The 23494-nt window shown below is 35.1% G+C and overlaps 1 protein-coding gene across 21 annotated transcripts in view; it reads left to right on the top strand.

Moving 5' to 3' along the window:
• Positions 1–602: 602 nt before the first annotated feature.
• The window catches only part of PSS1 (phosphatidyl serine synthase family protein), an 87824-nt gene continuing 64932 nt past the window's right edge, over positions 603–23494 (top strand). For 8 of the 21 annotated variants that reach the window (XR_016048145.1, XM_088856538.1, XM_088856532.1 and 5 more), the window contains exons 1-13: positions 723–842; positions 958–1156; positions 4030–4099; positions 4939–5136; positions 5284–5349; positions 6348–6419; positions 6849–6908; positions 12249–12339; positions 15353–15407; positions 15529–15608; positions 15733–15849; positions 15940–16024; positions 20110–20201. Coding sequence is in view for 19 of the 21 variants with exons in the window: in XM_088856538.1 (XP_088712664.1) it covers positions 4976–5136; positions 5284–5349; positions 6348–6419; positions 6849–6908; positions 12249–12339; positions 15353–15407; positions 15529–15608; positions 15733–15849; positions 15940–16024; positions 20110–20201 (879 nt within the window). In the remaining 2 variants the exon portion in view is untranslated. Of the gene's footprint in view, positions 843–873; positions 1157–3642; positions 3811–4029; positions 4100–4938; positions 5137–5283; positions 5350–6347; positions 6420–6848; positions 6909–12248; positions 12340–15352; positions 15408–15506; positions 15609–15732; positions 15850–15939; positions 16025–20109; positions 20202–23494 lie in introns of those variants that run through there. The other 13 variants (XM_088856535.1, XM_088856545.1, XM_088856546.1 and 10 more) reach the window with 10 other exon arrangements.

Below are 23494 nucleotides of genomic sequence, written 5' to 3'. Positions count from 1 at the left end.
TATTTGTCTACTTTCAAGATTTCTGAGTATTTATAGATGTACCATTTTTAAAATTTTCAAATTTATAACTATAGACAAAAATAAAAATTTAAACTATCATAAATTTGAACTGCATATTCAAGTAAATTTAAAAGCACACCTTATTTATACTAAATCGTAAAGAAGATAGCACCCCACACCTTAGTCACCACATTATGATTTTCATTTTTACTACTTACACCACCTCATTGATACCTTTAAAAAACTAACTCTTAATCTACTTAAAAAATAGGGAGGGCCGTCTTTCCCACATAATTAACCAAAAATCTTTTTTCTTTTTTACAAAATCCTTGAATAACTAGAGATCATCCATTTATCTATTTTTAGTTCAAGCTAGAAAGGGTATGGAAGAAAATAATAGAGTGAAGGCAAGGGCGTGAGCGTCCACCTAAATCATAAGAGCATATTTCTTTTCGTCAAGGATAAAGCAAGGGGCATCTTCGAAATAGCACTAAGAAATGTACGAACACTATCTCGGGCACATATCAGAAGATACAGGGGCATTTATGTAACTGATCCCCGTCATTCAAAATGTCAAGAAAACACCTTTGACCATCGTACCCTGTCTTGCCCCTCACTTTCTCTCTCTAAAACTCCAACTTCTCTGTTTTGACCGTCGTACCCTGATCTCTCTCTCTTTCTCTCTCTATAACTCCAACTTTTCTCTCTGAAACATTAAAAGCCACTCTCTCCTCATTGCCATCTGTGTTAAGCTTTCTGCAACAAAACGCCCCAGAATCAACGGCTCCGATCCGCTAATCCTATCATCTTACGGTGTCGTTGCACGTGTCAGCGCGTTCTACGTAAGCTCTACGTTAAAAAATAACCTCTCTTTCTCTCTCTAAAACTCAAAGTTCCTCTTCTCTCTCTAGCTCCCCCTCTCTCTCTAAAACTCAAAGTTCCTCTTTCTCTCTCTAGGTCCCCTGGCTTCGCAATTGGTATAAATAGGCGAAAAGCGCAGGCCCTTTCCCCCCCCCCCCCCCCCCCCCGCTCTTTATCTTCCCCCCAAGCTGCTATTACTGCAGGCCAAGACAGGTTTAAAACCCCCAAAAGCGGCTCCTTTTCTCTCTCTTCCTCTTTCTCTCTCTGACGGCGTCCACTTTCTCTCTCTAACATCGTATGTCACCGACCTTCTTTTCACTTGCCATTATTGTTCTCGTCATTTATTTTGTACTCTGAAGCTTCTGGTATTATTCTTGTGCTTTCTTTCGTTTCATTGAAATAGGTTTTCCCCTGAGGATCTCTTGTAACAGTTAGCCACTCGATTTCTGTTATTTTTTTTGTGTATGTGATATTGAATTGGGTTTACTTGCTGGCTTCTGAAGATTTGATCTGAACTGGATATTTCTGGGTACTTTAAATGAATCGACTGCTGATTGGTTTCTTGACAGTTGATTCATGTTTTCATTACATGTTTTCTGGAGGGAAGGTTATGGTTAGAGTCCTATTTGAATCTTGTATGTAAGTAACTCATGAACTATGAACTTGTGATTGAAATAATGTCACCTCAAGAAAAGTTGTGTTATGGGTTCATGGTCTTGCTGTGATTACTCAGAACTCCCACATTTTGTTGAATTCATAAGTTTGCATGTGATTTCCAATTTTTCTGTCTAAGATTTGAACTTGTCAAGACAACACTATAAATTTAGTCAGGAAGATTCATTCGTGACTAAGAAATTATGACAACAGAAATTATGACGACTTCTTTGTTTTTTTTTGAGGAAATGTTATCGGTGAGAAACAATCAGTAGCCACAGAATTTGCTCCATCTATAATACAGAAGTGTGGCCTTGAATCTAGAAACTTCCAGCAACACCACAGAAAGATGCTGTGACTGTGAATGGTGAGGGAGTGTAGGGAGTAGAAGATTTAATTACCTGATGTAGAACTGAAATCTGGCAAGCAAACTCAAGATATTTAAATCAAGTAAATATGTATAACTTGGATGCAGTTAATTTGCCATTGTTGCTAGTTAACTTTACCTAGTCGAAAAATTGGGGCCAACTCCTTGTTAAAGTATGATATACTCCAATAAGTATTCAAGTTGATCTTTTCTTATGAGTGATGGGTTTTCTTAAATGGTATCATAATTATCTTAAAGCATTCTCTGCAAATTAATCTTTGGGATTGTTCTAGGCGACCTCACTTGAAAGCAAGGATTCTCCTCTGTGATATTCTCTTTTTTTTTTTTTTTTTTTTGGAAATTTTCGCTGTTGACTTCAGAAAGTCAATGATGTGTAAGTACTCCCTGAAGTTTGTCCTTGTTGGAAAGTTTGGTTTGACATAAATATTTTTTGAATCTACAAACAAGAAACATGAAGGGCAACATTATTTTTCTATTTCTCTTCTCTCTATCTCTCCCCTCCCCCTCCCCCTCCCCCTCCCCCTACCCCTACCCCTACCCCTACCCCTACCCCTTCCCCTTCCCCTCCCCATTTTCCTCCGCTAGTATGCGGCTTTGGGGCTGATACTTACCCATGGATTAATAATAGTCAAAAGCTAAGAGTTAATAGTTAATTTAACCAAATGAACTTAACCTTTAGAATTTATGCAAAAAAGTTAGAACACACGAACCCTGAGTCAATAAACTTGAGTGTGAAGTATATGCATTAAATCAGGTTAATGCATGTGCTATTTGTTTCTCCTGAATCATATTGAGCAAAATATGTATGCCATGAACTTCATACCCAGATTTGGTGAAGTTTGATGCAATCTGAATGATATATAAATTAACTCAATATTATGTTCTTTTAGTGTGTGTAAATCCACTATTTTATGATATTACATTCCACTAAGTGCATTGTATTGTTCTGTTGTTGTAATTAATTATTCTGTTGCTGCAATTTCACTTGTATTAATTATGTTACTATAATGGTATTTTACTCGATCTGAATCCAAATTTAAATTGAGAATTGTAGTCTTTGGCAATAAAGTTCTTTGAGTTTTAAGTATGTCATTTACATATGGAAAAAGTTTATACAAGGTTGCAACCTTAAAATGTAGAACTGTGAATGCACCTTAAATATCCATCGGAGAAGGTTGTTTTAATGTTGAAAAATCCTCTGATTGATCATCTCGACATCTTATATATTTATCTATGACTATGAAAAATAAATCAATTTTGAGTCTCAGAAATAGTGCATCTTACAACATATTATCTAGACCGTCCATTTTCAAGATTTTCATATGTTTATAGATCTACTTGATTTTAACAATTTTTGGAGTTTAAAATTTTATAATTAGATATAGATTTTGAGATAATCCTAAAAATATTTTACATCAAAATTATATGTTATGATAAAATTTGAAGGTGCACTTTAATTGGATTGTTTAAGGTTGCAACCTTATAGAAACCACACCTTTTACATATTGTTTTAGTTGTCTTCGAGCTTTAAATGTCATTTACATGTTGTTTTAGTTGTCTTCAGAATGACATCTTATTTACAATGCCAGATTTGGACTCTGAAAAAAGGCGATTTTGTTGATGTTAATCTTGCTGGTGTATACTCATTTACTATAGTTCTAGGATGTATGGTGTATTTGTGATATCAATCTTCCTATATATATACTATTGTATCAGAAGGATGCTAATTGGCTGTATAGTTCATTTGGCTTTATGTACATTGTGGGTTTTTGGGTGCTTTCATTGCCTCCTAGTCGAGTGCACCTTGAGGACTTCAAGTAAGTACCAAATGACAAATTTGTCAACAATTTGGAGGTTTTTGGGGTGCTTGCATTGCCTCCTAGTCAAGTGCGCTTTGAAGACTTCAAGTAAGTACCAAATGACAACAATTTGGACCAATATGCTACAAGTATATTTTGACCAAAATGCAACAAGTATGTGATGAGTTGTTACACTGAGTGTCATGGTAGTTTGAGTAAATTGCTTTGTAATTTACAATTTATGGTTGTATATGTTATTGCTTAAACTGATTCACTGAATGAAGTAATGTTGTTATTTCATGCAATATAACTTGGGGAAATAAAAAGAACACCGAAGGCATAGAAGTTCGAAGGATCAGGCTTTGGAATTCTTACCTCTGTGGTATCGGTATTGATGGTAATTCTTGATTCATTACAACTTTATTGATGTTGATTCTGTTCTATCAGATGAATCTATGCTTATATTCCTTAAGAAGTAGAGAAAAATTGCTTTGGAGTTATTGTTTTAGTTTATATATTTGTTTATTTTATTTGTAACCGAGGACTGTCATGAAATCTATAATTTTCTAAGATGTACCCTCTCTAAGCTAATGATAGTCCTGATAGATCTGTGATCACAACCAATTGAGGTGTATTAGCCTTTGTTTAGACAACTTTTCGGTCATAGCTAGCATAGTCGGTTGTTACCTTTTGGTTATGTGGGTTATTTAGAAGGGCAAATGCTGCAGGATGCGAGGTCATTAGTATTTCAATAGATGATGTCTTTTTATAACTTATAAGTAAATTTCCACTAATTATTCTGTGTAATTCCTCTTCTCAATGTGTTCCTTGGAACAATATATATACGATGCTGCATTGTTTTACCCCTGGAGTTTAGCAGTTATTTATTTTAGTGATAATAAGACTAACCATCTATGCACTCATCCAAGAAAAAAGAAAAAAAAAAGATTTATAATCTTTGCAGGGTGGAGCTGGTGGTTAACCAAACTGATTAATTTTACTAGATAACTCTGGCATGGCCAACATGATTAGAAGAGTTATTGGCATGAGACCATGGCCAACTTCTCATTCGTACTCAAAATTTTTGAATGGAATACATATTTTTCTGTTAAAAATACTTGGCATTTATTAGTATTAGTTTGCATTCGTCCTGCAATATTGTTTGTTTACTATCTTAATATATTGATTTCTGGTATCGTACGATCAATTTGTTTCATTTTCCTTTACTTGCTGCAGAGAGTGAGTTGTTGAATCTTAGCCTCTTAGGAATTGAATGATGGAAGTCAATGGTCCTAGAAAATCAAGGAGAAGAGATCACACTGTTGGAGCAAACCACGAGAAGTCAAATGATTTAGAAGATTTTGATCCCTGGACTGCATGGGCATATAGACCTCATACCATATCCTTGTTGCTCATTGGGGCTTGCCTTCTTATGTAAGTTCCATGCGCTGTTGAATTATGAATTTGGGGTCTCTTGACAAATGAAGTATCTTTCTGCTTTTTGCCTATCACAGAGTGTTATTTGATACTTCTTATTCTGTATCCAGACTAATTTTTGTGTATTTGACTTCTCTATCGTAGTTGGGCGAGTGGGGTTCTTGATCCAGAAAAGGTATCAGATTATGGTCGAGTAATGCATGTGACAAGGTTTGTTATGTTGAGCCCCGTTTTGCTGACTAAATTCATTTGGACAAATTATTTGCATTTTTTATCGATATGTAGAAATCATTAGTTGGTTTTGCATTTGTAAATGACTTACTAGATAATCGAGTGAATGTAGTACCTTTCATAATTATTTTGAGAATAAGGTAGTTCCAACCAGTTGCTGATCTCTTACTTTGGAGTTAAAGTTTTCTTTGTTGGGAGATTGTACACGGGCAAAAAGCCATATTGCAATTTTTATGCCTCTTCCATAGTTAGTTCACCAACATGAAAGAATCTTATAATACGTCAAAGTGTACAATAAGTGTAACAGATGCTGTGCTTTTCGATTCCTACTTTGGGTTATTCCAAATTTAAGATTTGATTTATTGAATCCAAGAGATGGGTTATTGATTTACTCAAATTTCCAGATTCAACTTATTAAGTCATAACTTTATTTTGACATATGGAGTTAATCGTGCTGTTTATATATAGGAAAAGGCAAAATCACAAATGACACTGAAATCTCAGCTCATAGTAAAAAGTTAAGGACAAATTTAAGTTTTTTCTTAAATAGTTAATTATTATAATCAATCTACCAATCCTACCAGATTCTGATCTACTGATCTTTTAGGTATTATCTCTATGTTTTATTTGTCCATTTTCTATTTTATTCACCCAGAGAATATCTCTCCCTCCCTCTTCTGTCTCAGGGAGGGCGGGAGGGGAGGTAGGAAACGGAGGGGAAGGAGGGCGGAGAGGGACGGAAGGAGCCTAGCATTGTAAATGATAAACTCACCATTCAGGGAGGAAGGGAGGGAGGGCTAAAATCACCATTTTAGGGAGGGAGGGAGCCTAACGTTGTGAATGTTAAAATCACAATTTCAATCGCCCCCTACATAAGCCATGTACAGATACTAAATGTTGTGCGAAATATTGAGTTTTTATTTAATTTTTTAGTATAAATAATATAACTAATGGCCCCATGTTTCCGCACCATGCAGCCATTCTTTGAAAGAAGGAGAGAATGGGAATCGATACATATTCAAGCTGCTTCGAAAATTGTTGCCTCTTATGTAATCCCTTATGGCATTTGGGCAAAGACTTTACCTTGCTTATTTCATTTTAGAAAGTGTTAACCTTTTTGTTTGGAAATAAGGCATTGATAACATAAGTATCTTCACTTGGTTCTTTTAAAGGAGTTATCTTATGCTGTTCCTGACGCATGTAAAAGAATTATGCCACAAATACTTGAACATATCAACTTTCTGATTGTTTAACTCAGCTTTTCGGGAGTCGTGGTTATATGTTATCTTGTTTTACTACTTTTGCATATACCTCATTGTCTTTTTGACCTTCAAGGTGTTTGAATCCATTTCATTTTCTATATTGTTTGAGTCAGTAGTTGTTATGGAATATATGTGACATTCAAGTAAGCTGTGACAGTACCTTGTATAACTGCACAGTGTGCTTGAGTTGCTGACATGTTTTTTTCCTTTCATCAGGGGTGTTTGGGCAATGATTGCTGTCTTTCTGGCTTACTGCTTGCTTCAAGCCCCTTCAACGTAAGTCACAAACTTTTGGTAACTATGCGTCTACTTCCTTAGAATTTTACCCCTTCATTTTGTTTGTTCCATAAATAGTTCTTGCTGATCTTGACTTCTATTAAGGAACATTTCAGGTCGTGTTTTGCTTTTTTTTTTCAATGGAATCACAACATGATGCATATGGATGTTGGGGTTGCTTCCATGATATATACATGCGGTGAAGATTTAAAACTATCTCCAAAAGAGATTGACGTGTTTGTGACAAGATCTGTATCAATTGTTCATCCTGGTAGTTGGACCCTATCAAGTTTCTGATCAGGGAAATTGGAGCTTCAAATTTCTTTAGAAAACATTCTACTGCTACTTGTTATTGCTTTTCACAAATACATGCTATTAGGTTGAAGAGTATTTCAAATCGTAACTTACCTTTTCAATGCACATTTTTTTCCATGAATTGATTTGATCCAGATCTTTGGAAACTATTTGTGCTTCTGAGATTTTAAGTTGCTATGACATAATTTCCTCCTCTTCTATGTCCTTCAGATTTCATTTCATCCCTCCCTTGGATGGCGATATTGAAAAACCTAAGCACCCTAGCAAAGATGTGGGATCATTTGTTAGTGGTTATAATGTTATCAAGGGTCAATAGTGTTTCCAAATGTTGTTATTCTGTTCAGTATAATTACTCGGAGGGTATGTGCATGAATTATTTTAGTTTGGCCTGTTGACTCAAGAACTTGCCCATAGGAAATACTAGAATGAATGTGAAGGAAAATAGATCAAGGGAACATGGGATTGCTTAAGGTCAATGTTAAAGAAGGTTGCAAATAGACATAATATATAAATTTAGACATAGCTAACACAATTTGCAATATGATTAGTAAACTAGAAAAGCTTTTCCCTTGTCAATGTATTATGTAATGTACTCCTCACCTGTTTTAAGGTTTATCCCTTTTTGATTTCTTATGACTGGTATGAACCTTGATAGAGCGGCAAGGTGGAATTTGATTTCGGTAGTCGACCACAAAGGCATAAGGCTCAGATGATGATGATGATGGTGATGATGATGATTCTTATGACTTATTGATGCTTTTTGAGATGTGAACGATAGATAGCTTTGTTCTCCTACTAGTGAAAGCATGGTGCATTACAATCTGCTTCCTGGTTAGAAGCAATAGGATTCAAATCCTACTTCTAACACCACTTCTTAGATGATAAAGTCAAAGCTATCTTGTGCCTATTTCTATGATTTGAAACTTTACTCTGTGTGGTCCTTGGTTGAGTCTCTTTAATAAACGGCAAATGATGGCAAGCCCCATTTGAATTGAATCAACTCGGCGTTCAAAGGCGCATTTTTATTCACTGCAGCTGCAACTACAACTTGTGGTGCATAATTCGATTAGTGAGCTGTATGTCTTACATGTCATTGTCATTATTGAGTGAAGTAATGAAATGTAATTCTAGTTTTAGTGATATTTATTCATTCTTGATATCTCAACGGGTACTCATGGGCAAGGATCTAATGCTTAGGATGCTGAAGGCTGAGTCTCTTTAATAAACGGCAAATGATGGCAAGCCCCAGTTGAATTGAATCAACTCAGAGTTCAGAGACTCTCATTTTTATTCAATGCAGCTGCAACTACAACTTGTGGTGCATAATTAGATCAGTGAGATGTATGTCTTACATGTCATTGTCATTATTGAGTGAAATAATCGAATGTAATTCTAGTTTTAGTGGTATTTATTCATTCTAGATATTTCAACGGGTACTCATGGGCAAGGATCTAATGCTTAGAATGCTGAAAAAGGAACTACTACTTAATTCTATAATTTGAGATAATAGGAGTAAAAACATTATGTACTTCTTACTAAAAGCTTTAAAACTTTGGAATCTGTTTGATGAGATAGTGTATTTGTTGCCTCTGGGACTCTTTCATTTTGTCGTGTATTGATTGAGGGTAATGCAAATGCTGATGCATTAGCCAATAGTGGTGTGGCATGTGGTATCATATGTATTGTGGCTGAATTGGTGGTTTTTCAATATCTAACTCTGTGGATGTGTTTATTATTAAATAAACATTCACTTATGGATCATCATCATCATCCAAGTCTTATCTCAATGATTTGGGGTAGACCACATGAATCATGTTCCTCAAATCTTCTATAGGTTTAGAATTTATTTATTTATTATTAAATAAATCTTCACTTGTGGATGGGGGGGGGGGGGGGGGGGGAGTCTGTTTGCCCATTCCTTATTGGGGTGAACTGATTTTCAAAAGTTGGGAGTGAATTGGCAATGGAAAGGAAATTGAAATTAGTGGAAGTTTGAGGGAGTTTCGTGATAGGGTGCTAATCAATAGGAATGAATGTGACTTCTATTACTTTAAAGTTCTAAAATTTTGTCTGCAGTATATTCAGGGCAATGATTGACATATTTCATGCGTAGAAGGGGAAGATGGTAAACCAGGGAGGCCTATAGAAGGTGGGAAGGAGCCTCATTGAAGCTATTCCAAGGACGCAGCCTTCATAGTGCCTCTCCCAATAACCTTCCCAGTTGCTTAATCATGCACCATATAACCTTCATTAGTGAACAAGAGAAGACACTTCTTGTCAACTAACTACCCTATAGATTTTAAATTAAGGTGGACAGCTGGGAACATGATGGATATCTTTAAGTGACAGAATTACTAGACGGAACATGGATACTAGGATTAACACCTCATCTCTCATGGGCCAATGATTGGCAAAGTAAGATGCCTTTATTTCGCAAATATGGAATTTGTTTTGAAAAGGTGGAATGATAGGGAAACGATGGGTTTATGTGAGGAGGGATTGCAAAACTAACATCCTTTTCGATTTTTGTCGTATCAGTGACAGGCACACAAATGGTAAGGTGTTCTGACATTGTGATGCTATGGGAGAAAATCACAAAACAAGTCCAAAAAAATTAGAAGAAACCCATATATGGTTAAGTGATGACATGGCAGTGTACATTTTACTAACAAGTTCCACAAAAGTGTAACCTTGATAATCAAATTATCAATGAAAAATTGTGAAAACTGAGGATGAGCACTTAAATAAGTTTGGAGGTCCTAGGCCCGATCAACCATGGGGGACATTTGATTACTGCTATGTGCATGGGCATGAAAGCTTGGTTGGTTTTTTGAAATTTCTTGGAGTTGAAAGGTCCTTATGAGGCCAATAAAATGGAGCTGGTGTATAGTGTGGAGGGATTATATGATCGTGACTTGTCAATAGGTGTCAATTGTAGGAAGGAGGCCACCCCATGACATTGCTTTTCCTCACACATGAAGAGGTGAATGCGCCTTTGTGAGAATGAGCCAAGTAGGATGAGCTTACAAGGGCATGGTGGGAACAGTGTTTTTTATGTTCATTTCATGAAGCTTTTTTGTTTTTGGAACAATTGGCTAGTCGAGAAGTCCATTGATTTCTTGAGGCTTAGAAGGGAATTGCATGGAATTTTTATGTCTGGACAAGGTTTTGTTCTGAACCATAGTTACTGGGATCTCCTAACTTGGTGGTGGTCCCCATGATTCGACACTCCTAGAGCTGGACCTTGAGAGGTCTCGCTCCCATATGGTGGGAAGACGATCCCAATCCCTTTGGGAGTGGTCGATATAAATCACACTCATGTTAGATTGATCTTTTATAATGAAATAAGTCTTAAGTGTATGCCATTAAAAAAAAAGAAGTAATTATGTCGCAGAATCATGATATATATATTTTTCAAAGAGAAAAGAGATACTTTTACCAGATTGGTCTCGAACCTTTAGAATTTATTATGCTATTCCAAAAAGCTTAGGATATAGCTACCTAACATGTTGAGATTGAGATCCCTAAAATTTAGGGTGTACGAACAATTATTCCAACCATAGGGAGATTGTAGCCTACATGGTCCCACGCTCTTGATCCTACTCCTGCTCCTAATCGCAACGACTGTTTTCAAAACCTAGTGACCAACCATAGGGAGATTCTAGCCTACATGGTCCCACGTTCTTGATCCTACTCCTGCCCTGATCGCAACAAATGTTTTCAAAACCTGGTGAGTATATACGGTGTGATGATGCGAAGGAAGATTGCCATTGGTGTGGCGAGGCGCTAATTTTAAGGTCGAGTTGTTAACAATAGCCACAAAAGTTGTGGTGCGGGCACATCATGCATCATACTTATTTATTTATTTATTTATTTTTTTAAATTATTGTTTCCTATTCTTATGAACTGGATGCCTTTTGTCGTGGTCCTGCAATTTACAAAAGAGATATCAAATAGGAATGAATTAAGGAAGATCCAAGGACTACAGAACGAATCACAAGAATAGTTGGTGCTGACCATTGGTCCATGATGGCAACCTGAGGAGGAAGGCCAAGTTTCTTTCACACATACCTCGTCAAACATTTTATCCAATTATGGAAGGGGATAACTAAGTACCTGGCAGCTACAAAGTTCAGTGGAAATCTATTAGGAACCACATTGATTGAGGCTTGTTTCTTCTAATTGGTTTCCTGAGCCATGTTGTTCCTGGAGTGGAAAAATGTATATGTTTTCTTTTAGTTGTTAGATATCTCTTCCGACTAAATATTATATTTAAAGTTGTGGAATTTGCAAGTAGAATGCATCATGAAGGGAGTATGCTGGTGGCCAGGCTTCAGCATTGTATTGTCTGGTTAAATGAAGAAAAAATGATGAGTTCACCACTATAGGTTGGCTTTCCTAGTGATATTTCTAATCATCATCATTCAAGTCTTATCCCAATCATTGGGGTCGGCTAGTGATAGTACTAAATACATGTTCTAACTATATTGCCCACATTGTGATATTTGGTGATACATAGCTATCAGAACACATTAATTTATCTAACTTGAAGTTTCATTCTCATTTATAATTCCTCCTGTGGCTTCTTCATTCTGTTTTTGGCACGGAAAATTTTAACAAATAATAAACAACTAGCAGGCAATCCAATGCTCACGAAATTCAATTGACCTCTAGCTGGGGTCTTCAACATTCGTTACACCAAGCTAGATGGTTTTGATTGAGAAATTACAACCTGAAGCAGAATCATTCCTTCTACCTTCACTAGAATTTTTTCATACAAGGTTCACATACACTTGTCCAAGTAATATTCTTGTGAACTGCAAGTTGTACTCAATGTCTGGGTCAACTGTTTGAATACTTGCATAAGTATTTGCCTGACTTTTTAATGGGAGAATGTGCTTTGTTATTTTTTGTTAATGACCTCTCCAAGTTGTTACAATTTATCTTAGTCTTTGATGTAAATTTGGTCGTTGATGAGGTACCTTCTGTTTTGCATATATGATACTGGTATGTTTACTTGTGCAGGATACTTATTCGGCCACATCCCGCTATTTGGCGATTGGTTCATGGAATGGCAGTTGTGTACCTTGTGGCCTTGACATTTTTGCTCTTTCAGGTTTAGTTTTGTATTTATCTATTTTCTACCATTGAAATTCAGGTTCCATTTATATAATTTGTACTAGTGAGATTCATGAATTCTAAAATTGGCTGTGACCAAGTGTATAACTTGTCTTGAACAAATTTGTCATGACTTTCTATTGATAATTTAAGAACGTCCTTGCGTGTATCGAAATATACAATCATGACTTGTCAATAGGTGTCAATTGCAGGAAGGAGGCCACTCCATGGCTTTGCCTTTCCTCTCTCGTGAATGAGGTGCCCTTTGTTATAAGATGTCATTGTAGAAATGTGCCTTTGTGTGTATCCAAATATATTTGGACGGAAAAATTCAATGATGATGAAAAATGAGAATGGCATCTCATCTCCATCTTTGATTGTTTTGTTTCAATATGCTTGTGTCTTGATATGTTAACTCGGGTCTTAATGTGTACAACATCCAGCGATTCTGTGGCATCTAGGATCCTAAAGTAATACTCTTACTACCCCAACACTTTGATTTCAAATATTATTATTACATTTCAAGAATTTTTTGAGTAGTTATCCTCTGCTGAGTCTAGTAAAGCTAAGGTAAAAGGTGGCATGGCCTAGCAAGAGCAAATGGCTTAGCTATAGAGTGTTTCATGTAACTTTGTGTTCTTCTCTTGAATATGCAGCACATATTGAATAAAAGCTTAATATTGACATATTTAAGGTGTTTTCCATATCAAACAACCAACAAAAGCTAGCATGAAGCCAAAAGAGAAACTGATACTTCTGAGGTACTCGACATATTAAGGGGTTTTCCACATCAAACTACCAATGCAAGCTAGCGAGAAGCCAAAAAAGAAACTGGTGCTTCCAAGGTAACTGCTTGTAAGTTTTGACCGCTTCTACTCTATAAACATTGGTAGGTGCAAAAGGGAATACGTTGACATAGGATGGTTCTTCAAAGAGAGCTTGACATAAGATGGTTCTTCAAAGCACCACTTAGGACGAGTGATTTGGTTCAAGTGAAATGTTAAGGGGAAAGGCCCATAAGGACATGGATAGAATTAGTGAGAAGATATATGGTGACTTATGGTCTGGCTAAGGGAGCGGAATAGTGGAACAAAATTTGTGTCGCTGACCCCAAATAGTTGGAATAGGGCTCGAATGATAATGATGATGATGATGATGATGTAATAATGGAGTGGATCCATTGCTTCAGATTGTGAATGGTTCCAAATGAAACTCCTCCGCAAGATAGTCATGAAAGTAAATAGTGGTCATATAATCCCAAATCTCTTTGGAAGCCTTGATAAGCAAAACTGGACCAACAGCCTGGACATGTTCAGCTGGTTGTTACTGACCAACCCAGAGTTCTCTGGAGAACATTCAGGACAACTCTTGTGGCTGGGAAGTCGATAGAAAATAGTCCCATTCACATATCACGATACACACTTGCCTTCAAGAAATAGAGTAGATAGAAATCATGATTCATGCTTGCCTTTATGGAATAGCCTTACAACTTAGGACCAGTGAAGTTACAATTGATTCCATTTATCTAGAGCAAAATGTTGTTTGTTATTCAGTTTAGATATGGAGATGGGCAAGTTTACTATTATGAGGTGCTATACTTTGAGCGAACGTCATAAAACTTAGGAGGATTAAAATAGACAAACCACCTTTTCAGTGGCAAGGAAAGAAATGAAGAGAAAAAACATGAGAATCTCTAATAACAAGTGATTGATAAATCAGATGCCTCAGGCTCGGACTCACCCAAGAACTTAGACCCGGTAGGGTGCTGGATCCAGTTCCCAAACCCAAGACTCGACCAAGTTACAGGGTACCCAACTTTTGTTTTTTAAATTTGGTGTTAACTTGGGTTCCGGACCCTTTTGAGACCCTACCCGAGTTCAAGTAAATCTCAGCCAAAATGATGGTGTATGAATATCATATTGACTTCGCTATATTCCTTGATATTCTAGTTGGGGAGACAAAATGAGACTGTGGCTATTGATTGATATTTATTCTTTAAATGGTGGGTGGGTGAGTGTGCGCGCATGGGCACAGACATGTGTGTGTGTGTGTGTGTGTGAGAGAGAGAGAGAGAGAGAGAGAGAGAGAGAGAGTTGGCAGGGGGGGAACTGGAGTGCGAAGTGATGAGGGACAGAGATAGGAGAATCGGGAATGAATGTTTTGCTGTTTTTGATTTTCTTTTTGCTGATTTAATGGTGTCATAGGAGTAGAGGAGGATAAGGGGAGCCTATTCGCTCCCTCTCTTTGGTTTTCCATCAATGGTGAGGATTCGTGCCAAGGGATAAAATTCCTCACTGTGCTGATTCTGAGTTGCTACTAAAGATGACACAAAACCTGAGAAATCTAGTTTCTTCCATTGACTACTCTTTGGGCTTCCATTCTTTCATGCCACATAAGAAAGACTAAGAGGACAGACAGTATAGCTTCTTAACTAATGAAAGAAAAGCCTGAAGTGCTGATTACGCAACTTGCAATTACTAAGGGCCTAAACCACTGGAATACCCTCCTCAAGAATGATAAAAGAATACATGGTTATATTTGTAACTCGCCCAAGAATAATGAGAAATTTTTCATGGGAATAATTATGAGCTTCTTGAGAAATTCTGACTTAGTTGTTTCATGTCTAGGATGTTTCGTTTCACCCTATTTTCCTCTGGTTTCTCAGTTTTTGATTGCTACTGTAATCTACTGTGCTCCCAAGCATTCCTGCTTTTGGGAATTGTCATTTCTCATTTGATTGGTAGTAGTATTCTATATACTGCTTTTGAACTCAATTATTATTTTTCGGTTACTGTGTTGTCCCTTATTGGACTTGTATTATAGTTCATTTCTTATATGCCTTCTTTTTTCTTAAGTTAATTATTATTTTTTGGTTACTGTGTTGTCCCTTATTGGACATGTATTATAGTTCATTTCTTATATGCCTTCTTTTTTCTTAAATTAAATTTCATTGTTGTGTATACTTTTCCTTTTATAATTCTGTCTTACATTGAGTACTGTCTTAATTTCAGAAACGTGATGATGCTCGGCAATTTATGAAATTTCTCCATCCTGATCTGGGTGTTGGTATTATGTTTAACTTTTCCATATAATTTCCTCATTGATATGCATATCATGTAAAAGTATAGTTTGTTTTCTTATATAGAAGTTCTAAAATGTTTACAGTCTTCTTGTTGTTTCAATTCAGAACTTCCAGAACGATCATATGGTGCTGATTGCGGTATCTATACACCCGAGAACCCAACAAGCAGGTTTAATAATGTTTATGTATGATGTCTTCATTCACCATCTCACCTGAATTCGACTGGTTTTTATCATTTTAGTATTTATTGCAAAGGAAACATATTATTTACTTTGCTAGCTACTCATCCGAATTGTTTGGTATTCCTAGGAGACTTTGTTTGATGAGTTTGTTCTAGCTCATATTTTTGGTTGGTGGGGAAAGGCTATCATGATAAGAAATCAGCCTCTTTTGTGGGTATTATCCGTTGGCTTTGAATTTATGGAGGTCAGTGCTGCATTTCATATCTATTTTTGTGATAATTATTTGATGGCTTATAATGTACCACACAATGAAGCTAACGTGATGTTACGACAGCTTACATTCAGGCACATGCTACCGAACTTCAATGAGTGTTGGTGGGACAGCATTATCTTGGATATATTAATTTGTAATTGGTTTGGTAAGTCATCTAAGGCTGTTCTTCCTAATCTCTTTATAATGTTTTTTCTGTTACTTTTTTCTTTTAAAAAATATGATCCCTGTGCTCAACCACTGGCTGTGTGTTGTAATCCTTGGCAGTGGAGAACATTCTTTTGAGATGGTTGGGTTTCCCTACTAATTGCAGTTCTTCTATATTCTTTTCTCGTTAGTTGCCTTCCAAAGTTCATGGTTTCATATCCCAAACAAGGTTTTGGGTAATTTTTTGCAACTATTGTGTATTTCTCTGTAAATATGAAACTGAAGACCTGTTATATGTTTAAATACCGGTACAATTCTGTACAACTATTTTGTAACATTTGATGAGATCATGTACTAATGCTGTGTTCATTAGCATCTTGTTTTTTTTGGTTTTTAATTGTACTAAGTCTCATTAAATGTAACATCCTGATGCTACGATGTAAGAAACTCAGACACATGATTCTGTAAAAGCATGTTTTATGACTTCTTGTGGAATATCCTGGGAACGTTTTTGAATAAAATATCCTTCTTATCTACTATCCGGCTGCATTCCTATTTTAAGCAAAACATTCTTATCTTCTCGAATTTTACCTATCTTAGATGATAGTATGTCTCTTGAACAATCATGAAACAAATTCAGGAAATGTTCTTCATTCCAAAGGTGGGAGAAAACCATTTAAGTAACATTCTGCACATCAAGCGCACAAGTAAGTTAACATCTGAAAATGTCGAGAACTAGGAATTAGCTCTAATCACCATTCTTTGGGACCAGTGCCTTAAGCTAGAAACCTTAGCCCAAGTTGCCTTTCGTCCATCTCTTTTGTTGCTGTCCAACCTATGAGTTGTTGAAAAGGAGATTTGCAACAGAATACACTAGGTTCATAAAGGATCTCCATTGTTTTTGGGTTAGGTTTTTTAGTTTCAGATAGTGAAACAATTGAGAAACTATCCTGTATACGTCTATATGCTGAAAATTTCCTCTTCCAGATAGGAAACAGTATTACATTATTGGGAGGAAAAGTTATAATTCACTACATATAGGCCTCCAATAAAAATTTTGACCTAAGAAGCGCAATCAAAAACCTCAAAGTGGTGTGTCCATGTAACTGTCTTCCATGGCCACTCATCTTGTTTTTCTTTTCTTTTCTTTTTTGATAGTGAACTTCATTAAATAATAATAAAAAAAATCTAGTTAAAAGTTATCCATCATAGAAAAATTTATCAATAAGATCATGCAGGATAGCTATTATAACAACACCTGGGATTGCTTCTTTTGCAACCAATATGATGGGTCTCTCTCTAAAAAATCCATAGTTTCCATATACTCTCATAACCTCAGGTCCTCTATCCCTTCTTCTTTCTGGGACCTCTAAATAATGCAAATTAAATATAATATTTGGTTTTATGATGAAAACCCTCTTCCATGCATAGCTGTCTAAATTGTCTCATCGAATTTATCTTTCTGAAAAGGATCCAAAAGAAATATCATGAATAAGATTATTTTAACTCACCTGTTTAAATTCTTGAGTAGGCTAAATTCGTTGCTATAATTTATGTGTCAAATTGTCTAACAGGATCTTCATAGCTGTATACCTATCTTTGATTTTGGGATCTTCCAAATCTTATTCCTGCATTGACTGCCTGTCTCTATATTGGGATCTGTGCATCTTGGCATTAAAGATATTAGAATTTTGTCAAAGTCAATAATATTATTAATTATATGGTTTATCTTCGTAATTTTGTAGTTTTTGCATTATTGTTGATTTATATTTTATTAAATTAAAAAGTATATAAATCTCAAACAGAAACGTTCAGATTATAGAGCTTCCTGAACATTATCTATTGGGAAACTGTAATGGGTCATTTGGGTCCCTGGATATACAAGTTCTGGAACTTGGGCATGCAAATTGTAGCATTAAAACCTGGTTTTAGGAACGGTGTTGTTTGGTTAGCTTCTGGAAAAACCCAATATATAACAAATCCCCTGTTTGGCTCTACTAAGTTGAAAACCATGCGGTAGAAATTTGCTGTTAAACCAGTTTAGTCGTTCATTTTATAAGTTGATGATTCTATAGTAGTATATGTCCAATAAAAATGATTTCTTAAAATAAGACATCCATAGTATGATAAAGAAATTAGATAGTTCAGATCTTATTTTGACACTCATAATATGATAAATAAAAGCATATAATAATAATAATAATAATAATAATAATAATAATAATAATAATAATAATAATACAGATAAATAATTAAATAATAATATAAAAAATATAATAATATATAACAATATATTTATTATATTAATATAATATTAAAAAATTAATAAATATTATAATAAATTAATAAAGATCATAATAAATAAATATTATAGTAAATATTTTTTTGAGAAATAATATTATAGTAAATATTGTTATAATATATTAGAGTAACTTATTATAATAATAATTTAAATTATAATAATAATTTTATAATAAGAGTAGAATGATAATAAATTATATAAGAAATTATAATACAATATTACTATATTAAGATGGTAATATAATATTGTAAAACAAATATAATAATAATATATGTCACTATTATGGTGCAATATAAAAAATTGTTATAATATAATGATAATATATTAATAAATAAATATTATAATAATATTATAGTAAATATTTTCTTTAGAAATAATATTATCGTAAATATGATTATAATATATTAGAGTAAATTATTATAATAATAATTAAATAATAATAATTTTATAATAATAGTAGAATGATAATAAATTTAAGAAATTATAATACGATATTACTATATTAAGATGGTAATATAATATTGTAAAAAAATATAATAATAATGTCACTATTATGGTGCAATATATTATAATATAATAATACTAATATTGATTATGTTGATGATTAACTCATAAATAATAATAATAATAATAATAATAACAACAACAACAACAATAAGAATATTATTTATAATAATACTAATAGTAGTAGTAATAATAATAATAATAATAATAATAATAATAATAATAATAATAATAATAATAATAATAATAATAATATTATTATTATTATTATTATTATTATTATGAGAGAACAAAAAAGGGGAAGGGGCACGTGCCCCAATGCAAAAAGCTTGGATTTGCTCATTCCAACTTTTGTTTTTTGGAATGAGCAAATGTTGGAATGAGGGGTTTTGAGGATGTGGATTCCTGGATATGCGCTTACAAAATACAGCCAAACGACCTTAGGCCATCAAAACCTGGATATGCAAAAGAAGGATTTTGCATATCCTAGGGTCCCAAACGACCCATATGGGCCTTTCAAGAACTTAGTGATGTTTGAGCTTTCCTTCTTCAATTGAACTTACTAATGGACTAGGCCTCAGCAAAGAATCACGTCCATCAAAAGTGCCAGCAGTTATTTCAAAGCTTGATATCCCATTTGGATTTGGTCTGTAATGAGAATGTTTGTCCTTCTATGAACCTATAAATTGCCTTGTATGCATTTTGTGGGTCCTATAATGGGGACTGCCATTGAGGGGAAGGGTATCTTTCTGAATGACGTCAGGGGAAGGAGTACCCATGAAGGAAAGGAACATGTTATATAGAATGGAAGCACATTTCCTCTCCCATACCATGGAACCGTGTTTTGGGAGTGGGAGTGTACCTTAAATGGAAGGGCCCGGTAACCCTGGTTCTGTGTTTAAACATGGCAAAAGTTGTGAATCCCATCATCTGTTTTGTATATGATAGTCATTTAGAACTTTGCTACTATGCTTTTTCTTTAAGGTAATTTTGAAATTGCATGTGTAGTCCATAAGATGCCTTTTATGTTTCACCACCTTTGTAATAATACCACAAGTACGGGAACTCAATACTAAGTCCTTTGTGCATAAAGAAATCGCAAATTCTTATTTCCAGATAATATTTTAAAAGTTGATTGAGAAACTTATGATTGCACAATGTCTTCTGGTTCATCCTGCAATCCGAAAACATTTGTTTCTTGCTAATACTGCTTCTGAACTTGAGAATTGTTTAGGGATTTCAATTAACATTTGGAATCACATGGTTTCCCTTTGATGTAGGTATATGGGCTGGAATGCACACAGTCCGATACTTCGATGGTAGAACATATGAATGGGTGGGGATAAGTCGGCAGCCGAATATTATGAGTAAAGTAGGTTCTAACAACCAATTATGTTATTTGATGTTACGTGTATGAGAATGTTCCAAATTTGAAACTGAGGTGGTGTTATTTTCATGATCTTGTGCACAATTGGTGAGAATGTTGGATGACATTAGACTCATACTCGAAAAAAAAAAAAAGAAGAAAAAAGAAAAAATGCTACTAGCGGATATTTTCATTAGATCCTTTCTTTAGATTGATATGACTTTCTGAAAAAACCTAATCTCTTTGGTGTCCTATATGAGAGGGAGTTCTGAGCGTCATTCTCATCACTTGTGTACCGTTTCATACATAAGTTAATATCAATATGAATGTTAGTGCTGATTTGATTGGTGTTGGGAAGTTGTATTGTAATGACATCTGGCTGAGACGGGTGGTGAGCACCCATAGGAATTTCCACCCAGGTTCTTGTGGCCCCCAAGGCCATGGGGCAAGAGGGAGATTCAAGGTCAGAAACACAGAAACCTTCAACTTCATTGGCTTGATATTCTAAATTTAGTGAAGGATTGGCTGGCCAGGTTCTGCTTAAGGCCAGACGTTATCCTTGTCTTTGTGCTAATCATTTAGGTGCTGTTTGGGCAATGGACACCTTAATAATCTTTTAAATAGCCCCCGCCTTTAAGGTGGCCTTTTTTTGTAAACCATATATGTCTTCTCTTAATACAAAGTTTACAATTTCAAAAAAAAAAAAGAAAGAAAGAAAAATCTTATTAAAGAATAATATGGCACTTTTTATGGGCAATCCTGTGAATCTATAAAGTGATCATAGTCATAACAAAGAAGTCCACCTTTTTGTGGGGCAAAGGAAAACTGGGTTCAGTCATGTAGTCATATCAGAGTTTCGGCAGGGTTTTGGGAAAAAACAGACTATAAAAAGTAGGAAAAAGTTGATATAAGGTTGACACCTTAAAATGTAGTATTAAGGTGCACATCTAAATTCTTCGCAAAAAAGGTTGTTTTGATTTTGGAAAAACATCTAATTGATCATCTTGACATCTTGATGTATAAATATGAAGAAAAAAAGATATTTCAAGTCCTAAAAAAGTATATCTTGCAACACATTACGTGGACCGTTCATTTTCAAGATTTTCATGCGTTTGAACATTTTTGGAGTTCAAAATTTTGTAATCAGAGATAAAAATAGATTCTCGCACAATCTTTAGAATTTTTGACGCAAAATTTGCATCTCATGACAAAGTTTGGGGGTGCACCTTAATTTGATTGTTTAACTTGATTGTTCAAGGTTGCAACCTTATGCAAACCACACCCAAAAATAATCTCCGCCCTAGATAGAATCTGACCAAGCTGGTCTGTGAATCTTAAATGGGTGTAAAAGTCTTATTGCTAAAAATGTGCACCCAAATGGGCGCTTAGAGTGTTGGCGGACCATTGGAAGAGGCCTACAGAGCCCATCAATATCTCCAATTTGAGGGAATCATTCAATATTTCTTGTGCATGAGTGCAATGTGAAAGCCTTGGCATACAATAAGGGGAGCCTATTATAGATAGAAGAAAGTTTTTTAAGGGTGCAACCTTATACTATAGAAGTAACGTGAACCTCAAAAATCCTATAAAAAAGAATGTTTTGAAGTTGGAAAATCTTCCAATTGATCATTTTAACCTCGAGATTCATGTATATAAAGAAAAAAAAGAATTTCAAGTCCTAAAAATAGTGCATCTTGTAACAAGTTATCTAGAACGTCTGTTTTCAAAATCTCCAAGTATTTATAGATATGCTTGATTTTGTACCGGTTTTTGAATTTTAAATTTCATAACTAGGGATGAACATGGATTTTGAGGCCATCATAAGATTTTGACGTTGGAACATCTTCCAATAAAATTTAGAGGTGCACCTACTTGTATAGGATAAGGTGGGCACCATATAAATACTTCTAAGTGACCTTTCCGTGAAGCTTTGGTTGGACTACTTCCAGGCAACAAAACTTCTATTAATATATACTTATTGAAACATATGATTCCCATTGGAGCATTATTTGGGAAATGCGTTGAGTATTGATGCTGACGTTACTAGGATGCTGTTCTCTTCTTGTTGAGACCTGATCCTAGTGTAAACGTTTTTGGTCGCTGTGGACATTAAGAGAAGGTATGTGCTTTTCAGGTTCATTTGCACATTATATTGATCACATCATATAAGATTTGATAGGACAATATTCAATTCTGGTGGCCGATATACTATGTATTGCAGTTGGAAAACCTTCCAATTGATCATCTCGACCTCGAAGTGATCGTTGTCCTATCAAATCTCGTATGATGTGATCCTCGAATCGAACATTGAACTCAATTGTGGTGGCTGATAGCTTTTTAGAGTCACTGCATTTGAAGTCTAGGATCCCTTGCCTACTGGTATTACTTTAAATCATTGATATGTTGGCATTTAGGGAGCTTATATCATTATTTGCTTACTTTATGTACTTTTAAAGAATAGGTTTTCCATTTCAAATGGTGTATAAACCAATAAATCTTCTTCAAAGGGAGGAGCTATAGCGGCAATCATTTGGAGAATTTGGGGATATCTTGTCGATGACTTCTTTTTACCTTTAGGTATTGTCTAAATGCCAACCTGGAACCTAGTCTTGAAAGGTCTGATACTAATTTTGATCTAGGGTTCAACTGTTGATTCTCGTTATCATATTTTGTGATTCACGAGTGTCATCATTTTTTTTCCTCTGCAGTGATCTTATTGCAAATGAGGGTGAGATCTGGTTGGTCACCAGAATTTTTAACAAAGACACTGAAAAGTGATCTGAAGCCATTGGCTGTTTAAAAGAGAGCATTGTAAATGATAAAAAGGATGTACCTTCCGCAGCCTGAGTTGGCTAGCAAGATGCCTGATATGAAAGAATTTTGGAATGCAAACTATGTGTGTACCTTTGGAGAATAGAAAAGTGTTAAAAGATGAGGGCTAGCATTGCTTATACTACCCAGTTTTTTATAACTCACCGGGTCTTGAGCCAGTAACTAGGGACTGACCTGAATCTCACCTTTTCCATCCCCTTCTTTTGTTTTTTTTTATATACTCAACTGAGTTTTGTTGAAATTCATTCAAGTTTAACTTGCATACTCAAACTTGGGCCCCTATCCTTGTCCGGGCCAAGTTTCTTGTTTTTAGATACTGATCCTACCTAGATAAGAGCATTGTCAATAACTAGCAGTATCTCATATTACTAGTCCTAATATAGCTTGAGCTATATATGCTGTTTCTTGAGGCACCCCTGAAAGTTGACATTGGAAGGTGGTTATGATCATTAGTGTGAACACTGATG

This window comes from Amborella trichopoda, chromosome 13 (assembly GCF_054954075.1).
Source record: "Amborella trichopoda isolate Santa Cruz 75 chromosome 13, AtrichopodaSantaCruz75HAP2 v2.0, whole genome shotgun sequence".
NCBI classification, from domain to species: Eukaryota; Viridiplantae; Streptophyta; class Magnoliopsida; order Amborellales; family Amborellaceae; genus Amborella; species Amborella trichopoda.
The sequence above is the reverse complement of the archived record's forward strand: the minus strand, read 5'-3'. Positions and strand labels throughout refer to the sequence as shown.